Raw genomic sequence first — 11,973 nt, 5'->3', positions numbered from 1 at the left:
TTCTTCTCTCTCTCTCTCTCTCTCTCTCTCTCTCTCTCTCTCTCTCTCTCTCTCTCTCTCTCTTCCTCTCTCTTCTTCCTCTTCTTCTCGCTCCCTCTCTCTCTCTCTCTCTCTCTCTCTCTCTCTCTCTCTCTCTCTCTCTCTCTCTCTCTCTCTCTCTCTCTCTCCCTTTTTTTAGATTACGTTTCTCTTCTAACTTACAGTTCACCTCTCTCTCTCTCTCTCTCTCTCTCTCTCTCTCTCTCTCTCTCTCTCTCTCTCTCTCTCTCTCTCTCTCTCTCTCTCTCTCTCTCTCTCTCTCTCTCTCTTTACCCCCTCTCTCTCTCTACCCTCCTCTCTCTCTCTACCCCCCTCTCTCTATATATTTCCCTCTCCTCTCTCTCTCTCCCTCCCTCTTTCTATTTCTCTCTCTCTTTCCCTCCCTCTCTCCCTCGTTCGTCACCGCCCGTTGCGTATTAACGAGAGCCTCGTATATCTACCTTTACAGCCTTCGATGACGATGACCTGGCAGGTCAGAGGGGTCATTCATCTCCCTTCAACCGAGGCTTCGCTGGATGACCATTTTTTCCGATATGACCTTATTTTTCGGATATGACCTTATTTTTTAGGTATGGCTTTATTTGGGGGGCATGGCCTTATTTTTTGGATATGATCTTATTTTTTTCCGGATATTACCTTATTTTTCTGATATGACCTTATTTTTTGGATATGTCCTCATCTTTTTTTCCTGATATGACCTGTTTTTTTCGGATATGACCTTATTTTCTTGGACATGACCTTATTTTCTTGAACATGACCTAATTTTTTTCGGATATGACCTTATTTTCTTGGACATGACCTCCTTTTTTCGGACATGACCTTATTTTTTTCCCGATATGACCTCATTTTTTGGACATAACCTCATTTCTTCGACATGACCTCATTTCTTCGGACATGACCTTATTTTTGCATTTGGTGGGTTTTCCTGCCGTGGACTTTTACCGGGAAGGTGGTCAAGCGTATGGCCTGTGGTGTGTTGAGGATATAAGTATGAATGAACATTTGTAGATTGATTTCATTCATAATTGAAGACGGGTGTGTAATTACGATCAAAGTAGAGTGAACTTATTACACTGTATGTATGTCTCTTTATCTATCTATTTATCTATCTAATTATCTCTCTCACTCACTCTCTTTTCCTTTTAATCTCTCTCTCTCTCTCTATCTCTCTCTATCTCTACTTCTCTCTCCCTACCTCTATCTCCGTCTCTCGGAATATGAAAATAGAGAGAAATAATGACAGTGTTATTACAGCATCTAACATAACAGTGTCAGGGCGGAGAATTATGCTCTTGTTAAGAATCTGTAATTTTTAAACCAAGGGCTGAAATATTCGCCCTTTCTTCCGTCTCACTGTTGCCCTCGGTAACATCTGTTTTTGGGGTCATTTGATTTTGCAATAGAAGGTTTGCGAAGGGAGTAAAAGCGTTTTTGTTGTCCTTGTTCTTTTGATGTTTTGTTTTTAATTATTTGTTGTTATTTTTGTTGATGGTGTTGGTATTATTATTATTATCACTGTTATCATCATTTTAATTATCATTATTATTATCATTATCAATATTATTGTCATTATTACCATTATCATTATTGTTATTAATATAATTATAATTATCACCATGATCATCATTACCACTATCATTGTAATCATCATAACTAAAATAGCCTCCCGTTTAGTGAGGATATTATCGAAACAATATCCTTCCATCATAAATATCCCTGTAAACAACTGTAATCCTAATTAAGTATTTCTGATTACGACCTGTAGAAACAACATACCTCCCAAATCCCAACCAAGTATCTCTAACAACAAACCGTAGAAACCAGACAAAATCCCTACAAAAGCATTTCTGATAACTGCAGAAACCAAATACCTCCTAAATCCCAACAAAAACATTTCTGATAACTATAGAAACCAGACACCTCCCAAATCCCAACCAAGTATCTCTAACAACAAACTGTAGAAACCAGATCCCTGAGCATAACGAATAAATTCTCCTGCTCTGACCCCGCGCCCTCCTGTTCCCCTCCTGTATTTGCATAGTTTCCCCTCTCGCGTGGCTTTCCTCCCAGAGCGTGAAGGGCAAGCAGGCTGAACACCTCATATGCCTCGGGGAACTCGGTGCTCAGCTGGTATGCCACAAGGCCGCAAGGGGGCGGGAGGAGCCCGTTGGGGAGGGGGGGCAGGGCTGGGTTGATTGGTTGTCTGTGTGTATGCATGTATGTATGTATGTATGTATGTATGATTGTCTCTCTCTCTGTGTCTCTCTTTTTATTTCTGTCTTTTTATTTGTTTGTTGGTCTGTCTGTTTGTTTGAGTGTAGGTTTATCTTTTTCTTTCTTTCTATTTATTTTTCTGTCTATTTGTCTGATTGGTTGTCTGTGTGTATGAATGTATGTATCTTTCTCCCTCTCTCTCTCTCTCTCTCTCTCTCTCTCTCTCTCTCTCTCTCTCTCTCTCTCTCTCTCTCTCTCTCTCTCTCTCTCTCTCTCTCTCTCTTTTATTTATCTATCTATTTATCTATCTATCTATCTATCTATCTATATCTATATCTCTCTCTCTCTTTCTCTCTCTCTCTCTCTCTCTCTCTTCCTCGTGGTAATATATATATATATATATATAAATATATATATATATATAATATATAGATATATATCTACATATGTATATATATATATATATATATATAAATTATATATAAATTATAAAAAATATTATATATAATATCTATAATAATATATATACACTCACAAGGATTTCAAAATTTTGTCCACTTCCCATACCAGGCTCGAACTCCAAATCTCCGAGTTTCTGTACATTCATAAGATGAAACCAGAGCTCAACAATCACTTGACAGCCACACAGCTGTTCACTATTTAACCCTGTGACCTCCATTGCCATTTTACATGTTAAGGCGTGTTTTAGGTGTTCTATTTATGTTCGTTATTTTTTACTCTTTTCATTAGTTGTTATCTGAATGTAAACCATTATGAACAATATTTATGTACCCAGCTCTAACAGCTTGTATTTGGTTCTTTTTTAAGCATTGATGATGAAGACTGAAGTGTTCGAAACGTTTAGAAAATAAAGATGTTTTACACAGCCTTGGTTATTTTGTTTATTATTATTATTATTATTATTATTATATATATATATATATATATATGTGTGTGTGTGTGTGTGTGTGTGTTCGTGTGCGTGTATGTGTGTATGTGTGTGTGTGTGACGTAGGGTATGTGTACAGCAAAAAAAAAGAAAAAAAACATCAAACCCACAAAGAAATGCATCCACTCCTCCATTTATATTTCTGCCTCTATGTCTGTCTAATTATACATTCTCATTTACATTCATATTTGCATTTGCTTATAACAACAGAGAGCCCCCCGCACAATATAATTCCGGAATGCTATAACGCTTTAACACAATTATATCCAAGACGGAAAGATATCTGTTTACGAAATATAGTCTCAATGTGTACATTACTTTGAGCGATGCCACACGAGAGAGAAATCATTCTCGCTCTCTCCGTATCTCTCTGAATGATTCATCTCGATAATGATTACATATAAATTCATCTCTCGCGTGGGATGATGACTTACGGCCAGACTCAGCAGGCGCTAAGGAATGTTAATAAAGGCCAGGTCAAAATTATTTCATCACCTCATATCTCAGCCGGACGTACGCCATTGCCTCGCATCGCCGCCAGATGTACGATGATTAGCGGCGGCCGGGAGGCGGGAACATCACCTCGCTGGCTTGGTTCTCCCACGCGCGCAAATGTTAGGGGCCGAATTTACCTGCGGAATTCCTCCCCTGTGGAAACGGACAACTGTTGACCGATCCAATTTCCTCGCTGGACGTCTCCCGAATTACACTGCGAGCATTAACACCAACCGAGATGGCTGGCGCTGGCCTCGACGTCCGGATCCATTCGCCTCGACTTCAATTATCCGGTAAGAACGGCGCAGCAAGTGTGAGAGACGCAAGCGGGGGGGGGGGGGTCTTCACCTGAATTTAGAGCAATGGTGATGTGATCTTACTCTCTCTCTCTCTCTCTCTCTCTCTCTCTCTCTCGCTCTGTTTCTCTTTCTCTCTCTCTCTCTCTCTATCTATCTTTCTCTCTCTCTCTCTCTGTCTCTCCTCTACTCTCCTCTCATCTATTTCATCTCCTTCTCTCTCTCTCTTCCATCTCCTAAGCTCTCTCTCTCAACTCTCCTATCCTACTCTCTCACTCCCTCCCATCCTCCCTCTCTCTCTCCCTGCCTCTCCCTCTCTCTCTCTCTCTCTCTCTCTTCTTCTCATCTTTCTCTCATCATCTCACATCTTTCCTCTCTCTCTCTCTCTCTCGCTCTCTCTATCTCTCATCTCCTCTCCTCCTCTCTCTCTCTCTCTCATTCTCTCATCCTTTCCTCCTCAGTCTCTTCTCTCTCCTCTCTCTCTCTCTCCTCTCTTCTCATCTCTCTCTCTCTCTCTCTCTCTTTCCATCCAATCTCAATCTTCCTCATCTCTCTCTCTCTCTCTTTCTCTCGTCTTTCTCTCTCTCTCCTCCTCTCTCTCTCTCCTCCATCTCTCTCTCTCTCTCTCTCACTCCTCTCTCTCATCGTCTCGTAGACTCTCTCATCTCTCTGCTCTCATCTTTCTCTCTCTTTCTCTCTCATTTCCTCCTCTCTCTCCTCTCACTCTCTCCTCTCTCTCTCTCTCTCTTTACTCTCTCTCTACTCTCTCTCTCCTCTCTCACTTCTCTCTCCCCCTCTCTTTCTCTCTCTCCTCAATACGCTCTCCCAATCTCTCTCTCCATCCTCTCTCCTCACTCTCCTCATTCTCTCTCTCTCATCTCTCTCCTCTCTTCTCTCTCTCTCATCCACTCTCCTCTCTCTCCTCTCTCTTTACTCTCCTTTCTCTCTCTCCTCCTCCCTCTCTCACACGCTCCTCTCTCATCTCTCTCTCTCTCTTTCTCTCGTCTCTCTCTCTCTCTCCATCTCATTCTCTGCTCTATTCCTCTTCTCTCATCTCCTCTCTCTCTCTCTTTCTCTCTCTTTCTCTCTCTCTCTTTCTCTCTCTCTCTCTCTCTCTCTCTCTCTCTCTCTCTCTCTCTCTCTCTCTCAATCTCTCTCTCTCTCTCTCTCTCTCTCTCTCTCTCTTTCACTCTCTCTCTCTTTCTTTCTTTCACTTTCTTTCTCCATCTCTTTCCCTCCCTCCCTCCATCGCTCTTTCCGCCCCCCTTCCTCATTTCTCTCTCCCCCTTTTTTTTTTTTTTGTGTGTGTTGTTGTTGTTTTTTTCTTTTTTTCCCCTTTTCCCCTTCCTTTCCCTTTCCCTCTCCCTTTCCCTTTCCCTTTCCCTCTCCTTTCCCCTTTCTATTTACCTTTCCCTATACCTTTCCCAGCTCCCATTCTCTCTCCCTTTCCCTTACCACCTCCCTTATCTTCTCCCTCTTCCTCTCGTCTCCATCTGCACCACCTTTTTATTACCTAACCGAGATCATGCACATCACATGATTACTTAGCGTTGGATTCGCCCGCCGAGCTCTTTCAGAAGGCTATCTCGTTGACTGTTAGGCCGTTGTCCAGTTTCACAAAAGTAATCTTAAGTAAATACACTCACGGTCGAGCAGATCTAAGGAACGAGAGGGCTGGCCAGGGGTAACTCAAGAATTTCTTCTTAATCTGAACGAATTTTAAGTTTCTTTCTTTTAGAATTTTTTCATTTTCAATAATGCATCATATTTCGATGAAACCAAAGTATTTCACCCGCAATGTACTTCACAGACAATAGTCTACGGTGAATACGCTCCACATTTCACTATCTGTTAATTTGTCTATATAACTACATAACAGACCTTAATCATTATTGTTATTGTCTGAACTCTTCCCTTAATTAATTCAGGTTAGGACGCTCTCTGTATTTCATGAACATTACACACAGTTCTGTTTACTTCCAAAGCATTTTAAATGGATTCTGCTGCATATTCTCATAATGTGAATACGCACTCGGTTTGCAGCTGTCATTATCAATCTCCATTAACAACATACAACATACAAGAACATACAGGAAAAAAATATATGCTATATAAGCATATCCTCCACGATGTAATTCTGTTTATGGAAAATTCCTCATTGATGAATAATGCATACTGCTTTTAACTCAAAGCCAGAAATTAAATGCACGATGGACATTAATAGTGATTAACATTTGCATATACCAAATAAAACATCACCACAAATTATCGACGTCATTCTTATTCGCTGGTGGCAATGGTAATGATGATAGTAATAGTAATAATGATGGAAATATTGATATTGATGATTATGATAGTTATGATGACAATGATAATTATGATGATGATGGTAATAATGCTAATGATGATAAGATAAGTAAGTAATAATGATGATAATAGTGATAATGATAACATTGATATGATGATACAGATGCAAAGTATAGGCGCTCTCTCTCTCTCTGTCTTTCTCTCTCTCTCTCCCTCTCTCTCTCTCTCTCTTCTTCTTCTTCTTCTTCCTCTTTCGCTCGGTTCTGCTCTCCTCTTCTCGCCCTCCCCCTTCTCTCTCCTCTCTCCTCTCTCTCTTTCTCGTCTCTCTCTCTCTCTCATCTCTCTCTCTCTTCTTTCTCTTCCGCTTCTCTCTCTCTCTCTCTCTCTCTCTCTCTCTCTCTCTCTCTCTCTCTCTCTCTCTCTCTCTCTCTCTCTCTCTCTCTCTCTCTCTCTCTCTTTCTTTCGAAACAATATCAACATGACGACAAAAAGTCTACGAATGATCATTTCGTCCTGTCACACACATCAGCCTCCATGACGAAGATGGACAAAGGCTAATAATTTTCTTTCAGTAAATTGATAAACGAGAGAAGAGGGAGGTGGGGGGAGGGAGGGAGGGAGGAAGTGGAAGGAGAGAGAGTGTGGGGGAGGGAGGGAGAGAGAGAGTTGGAGGGAGAGAGGGAGGGATGGCGAGAGAAGAGGTGGAGGGAGAAGAGAGAAAGAGGTGGAGGAAGGGTGGGAGAGTGGAAGGAGGGAGAGAGAGAGAGAGAGATATGGATGGAGGGAGGGATGGCGAGAGAAAAGGTGGAGGAAGGGAGGAAGGGAGGGAGAGTGGAAGGAGGGAGAGCGAGAGAGATGGATGGAGGGAGGGATGGCGAGATAGAGAGAGAGGTGGAGGAAGGGAGGGAGGGTGAAAGAGGGAGGTAGAGGAAGGGAGGGAGGGATGGACGAGAGAGAGAGATGGGGTGGAGGGAGGGAGGGAGGGATGGACGAGAGAAAGAGAGAGAAAGAGATTGCACGAACGGATATAGTGTCACAGAAAACAAATAACTATTCAGTTAATGAACACAGTAAATTCAGTAAATTCAATAAACTGAGGAAGCATATATTTTAACTGCCGGATATTACATCACAGAAACAAATCACTCTCTGTTAGTAAATTAACGAACACGTAAATAACTGAGAAAAATAATAATCTTAAAAGCATACATATACAAAAAACAAAAACAAGAAAACACAAAAAAAATAGATAGATATTTTAGACAAATTACAAAAAATAGATAGCGCAGAAATAAATTAATCTCCATTTGCAAAAGGATAGAGACGTAAATAGATAAATGTATAAAAAAAACATCAATTCAAAGAGCAAAAATACACGTTATTAGTCCATCAATAAATGTTTAAATGAATACAAGAATGAGTAAGTGAGGCAAGACAATAAAGAGTGACAAAGACACACAAGCAAGGAAAGACATGGGAGGCGTAAGGTAATGAATAGATTAAACTATAACTTTCATGAACATATACCACCAAACAAAGACACACATACAAGCAAAACACACTCGATAAGTAAGCACATAAGTAAAGCAAAATGAATGATAAAACACATGACACAAATGAAAGATAGAACACATATAAAAAAAAACGAATAAATGACAGAACACATACTAGAAAAAAAATACATTCACACAAAGAAACAAGCAAACACACCCACACTACACAAACACACACACACAAACACACACACACACACAAACACACACACACACACACAGACACACAAAACACACACACACACACACACACACACACAAACACACACACACAAGAGTTAATTAAATAAATGAACAAACAATGCCAAAAAAAGACACACACACACACACACATAAAAAGACAAGCAAAGCCACGCAAGCAAAGAAGCAAAGAAACAAACGTGCCGGATATAAACAGAGAGAGTGTAACCAGTCAGCGGCGCAAACGTTTGCCTCCGAGTTGCTTCAAATCCGATTTGCATCTCGAGAAAATATGAAATTTACATATAGAACGAGGAAACGTTTCTAGGGTTACGAAATTCTCTAGTCTGCACAATCTACGCACACACATACGTATGTACAAGTACACACACGCGCCTACATACTGGTTTGCATATACACAAACGTACACACTAATAGATGCAAATGAACACACGTACAGATGCAAATACAAAGAAATACGCACATATATATACATACAATACATATGCGCACACACATACGAACACACGCACGCTCACACAACCGAGCAGGCATACACACGAGCGTACAAAGTCATACGCACACAAACGTACACACAGACACCAGCACGCGCACACACACGAGCGTACAAATACACACACGTCGAGGCAACTTGAAAGGGAATCACGAAGGAAATGCCGGGATTCCTTCACGGGAAATGCGCTCGCTCTCTCTCTCTCTCTCTCTCGAGCTACATAGAGCATCTCTCGATGCGCTCCTCTCTCTCTCCCTTTCATCTCTCTCTTCACTTCCTCTCATCTTCCACTCACGCTCTGCTCTCGTCTCTCTCTGTTGTTTCTGCGAGTTCACTCTCTCTTTGTATGTCTCTCTCGGACATCGGGTCGTTGCAGGTCTCTCTCTCTCTCCCCTCTTCTCTCTCCTTCTCCTCCTCTCTCTCCTCATCTCTCTCTCTCTCTCTCTCTCTCTCTCTCTCTCTCTCTCTCTCTCTCTCTCTCTCTCTCTCTCTCTCTCTCTCTATCATTCTCTCTTTCCCTCTCTCTGTCTATATATCTATCTATTTCTCTCTCTCTCTCTATCTATCTATTTCTCACTCTCTATCTATCTATCTATCTATCTATCTATCTATCTCTTTCTCTCTCTCTCTCTATCTATCTATCTATCTATCTATCTATCTATCTATCTATCTATCTATCAATCTATTTATCTATTTCTCTCTCTCTCTCTCTCTCTCCCTCCCTCCCTCCCTCCCTCCCTCCCTCCCACCCTCCCTCCCCACCCATCACTCCCCCCTCCCTCCCTCCACCTCTCCCCTCCCTCCCTCTCTCCTCTCGCAGCTCCTCTCATCTCTCTCTCTCTCTCTCTCTCTCTGTCTGTTTGTCTGTCTATCTATTTATCTATCCATCTCTCTCTCTCTCTCTCTGTCTCTCTCTCTTTCTCTCTCTCCTTCTCTCTCTCTCTCTCTCTCTCCTTCTCTCCCCACCTCTCTCTCTCTCTCTCTTCCTCATCTCGCTCTCTCTCATCTCTCTCCTCTCCTCGTCCTCTCGTCTCCTCTTCGCTCTCCTCTCATCTCTCTCATCAGCTCTCTCTCTCTCTCTCTCTCCTCCATCCTCCTCTCTTCCCTCTCTTCTCGTTCTCATTCTCTCTCTCTCTCTACCTCTCTTTCCTCTCCCTCTCTCCCTCTCTCCTCTCTCACATCTCTCTTCCTCGTCTTCCTCTCCTCACCTCTTCTTCTCTCTCCTCACTCTCCATCTCTCTCTCTCTCGTCCTCTCATCTCTCTTCCTCTCCTCTCTCTCTCTCTCATCTCTCCAGATCACATATTTCTCTCTCTCTAGCGCCTCTCATCTCCCTCTCTCTCCACTCACTCTCTCTCTCTCTCTCTCTCTCCCTCTTTCTTTCTCTCCCTCTCTCTCTCCCTCTTTCTCTCTCTCTCTCTCTCTCTCTTTCTCTCCCTCTCTCTCTCCCTCTCTCTTTCTCTCAGTGCCCAGTCCCTCGCCGTCTCCTGGTCTCGCTGGTAATTAATTAACGTTCCAGCCAAGACCACAGAAGGGGAAAGGAAACTACTGTTTTGAGCTTTGTATTCGCGCGTTTCGAAAAAGAGGTGTTTATTTATCTGTCTGTCTTTTTGTTTGTCTGTCTATTCGTCTAACTATCTCTTTCTCTTTCTCTTGTCTCTGTCTGTCTCTCTTTCTGACTTTCTATTTTTTTTTTCTTTTTTTTTTCTTCTCTCTTTTTCTCACTTTCTTTCTTTTTCTCTTCTCTCTCTCTCTCTCTCTCTCTCTCTCTCTCTCTGTCTCTCTCTCTCTCTCTCTCTCTCTCTCTCTCTCTCTCTCTCTCTCTCTCTCTCTCTCTCTCTCTCTCTCTCTCTCTCTCTCTCTCTCTCTCTCTCTCTCTCTCTCTCTCTCTCTCTCTCAAAGTTCGAATGCGCTCCCAGTCCTGAAGCTGATGACTGAAGTGACGTGAGACAAATTGCTTACAGGAGGAAGCGAAGATAAAAGGGAGAAAGAGAGGGGCGCTAAAATCAGGGGAAGTGAGAGAGATGAGAAGGAGGGAAGGAGGAAGGGAGGAAGGCAAGGAGGAAGAGAGAACGAGAGAAACAGAGACAAAGAGGAGGGTGAGAAAGAGACAAATAAGCAGACAGACCGATAGAGACAGATTTAAACAAACATGAAACAGACAGAAGAGTGAGAAAAATAGACAAAGACAGACGAAAAAACAAACAAACAAACAAACAAACAGAGAGAGACAGAAGAGTGAGAAAGAGACAAAGACAGACGAAAAAACAAACAAACAAACAGAGAGAAACAGAAGAGTGAGAAAGAGACAAAGACAGACGAAAAAACAAACAAACAAACAGAGAGAGACAGAAGAGTGAGAAAGAGACAAAGACAGACGAAAAAAACAAACAAACAAACAAACAAACAGAGAGAGACAGAAGAGTGAGAACAAACAAACAAACAAACAGAGAGAGACAGAAGAGTGAGAAAGAGACAAAGACAGACGAAAAAACAAACAAACAAACAAACAGAGAGAGACAGAAGAGTGAGAAAGAGACAAAGACAGACGAAAAAACAAACAAACAAACAAACAGAGAGAGAGACAGAAGAGTGAGAAAGAGACAAAGACAGACGAAAAAAACAAACAAACAAACAGACAGCCAGAGAGGCAGAGAGCACACGTCACACACGTTCGGGTAAAAATGGCAATTATCATATTAAAATTAATAAAAACGCGATTGCTCGGTGGATAAGTAGAGCATACAATTGAAAGGCAAATTTGACCCGATCTAATTAACTAACAAAATCAACTAGAGCCTCAGGGACGTCGGTACACAAGTCGGAAAATTAAAATGAAATTACAGCGTTTCATTTCCAGCATTATGGGTCTATTGCTATATTTAGTTCATTAAATGACTTTCAGTTTTTTTTTTTTTTTTATTATTATTTTTCTCTCTCTCTTTCTCTTTTTTTAAATGACTTTCAGTTTTTGTTTTCTCTCTCTCTCTCTCTCTCTCTCTCTCTCTCTCTCTCTCTCTCTCTCTCTCTCTTCATTTCTTCTTCTCTCTTCCTCTCTATCTCTCTCTCTCTCTCTCTCTCTCTCTCTCTCTCTCTCTCTCTCTCTCTCTCTCTCTCTCTCTCTCTCTCTCTCTCTCTCTCTCTCTCTCTTTCTTTATCTATCTATCTATCTATCTATCTATCTATCTATCTATCTATCTATCTATCTATCTATCTATTTATCTATCTATCTATCTATCTATCTATCTATCTATCTATCTATCTATCTATCTATCTATCTATCTATCTATCTATCTATCTATCTATCTATCTATCTATCTATCTATCTATCTATCTATCTATCTATCTATCTATCTATCTATCTATCTATCTATCTATCTATCTATCTATCTATCTATCTATCTATCTATCTATCTATCTATCTATC

At 41.3% G+C, this 11,973-nt stretch overlaps 1 protein-coding gene across 1 annotated transcript in view; it reads left to right on the top strand.

Annotated features, from left to right (window-relative positions):
- The first annotated feature begins 3,627 nt into the window (after nt 1–3,627).
- The window catches only part of LOC122267895 (nephrin), a 60,992-nt gene continuing 52,646 nt past the window's right edge, over nt 3,628–11,973 (top strand). Inside the window, exon 1 of the mRNA XM_086532514.1 lies at nt 3,628–3,745. Within this exon, the coding sequence (XP_086388640.1) occupies nt 3,628–3,745 (118 nt within the window). The remainder of the gene's footprint in view (nt 3,746–11,973) is intronic.

The sequence above is a fragment of the Penaeus japonicus genome, unplaced genomic scaffold, assembly GCF_977035675.1.
Source record: "Penaeus japonicus unplaced genomic scaffold, GWHDUDI00000001_assembly GWHDUDI00000037, whole genome shotgun sequence".
In the NCBI taxonomy this organism is placed as follows: Eukaryota; Metazoa; Arthropoda; class Malacostraca; order Decapoda; family Penaeidae; genus Penaeus; species Penaeus japonicus.
Note: the sequence above shows the minus strand (reverse complement) of the source record. Positions and strands in the feature narration are given on the sequence as shown.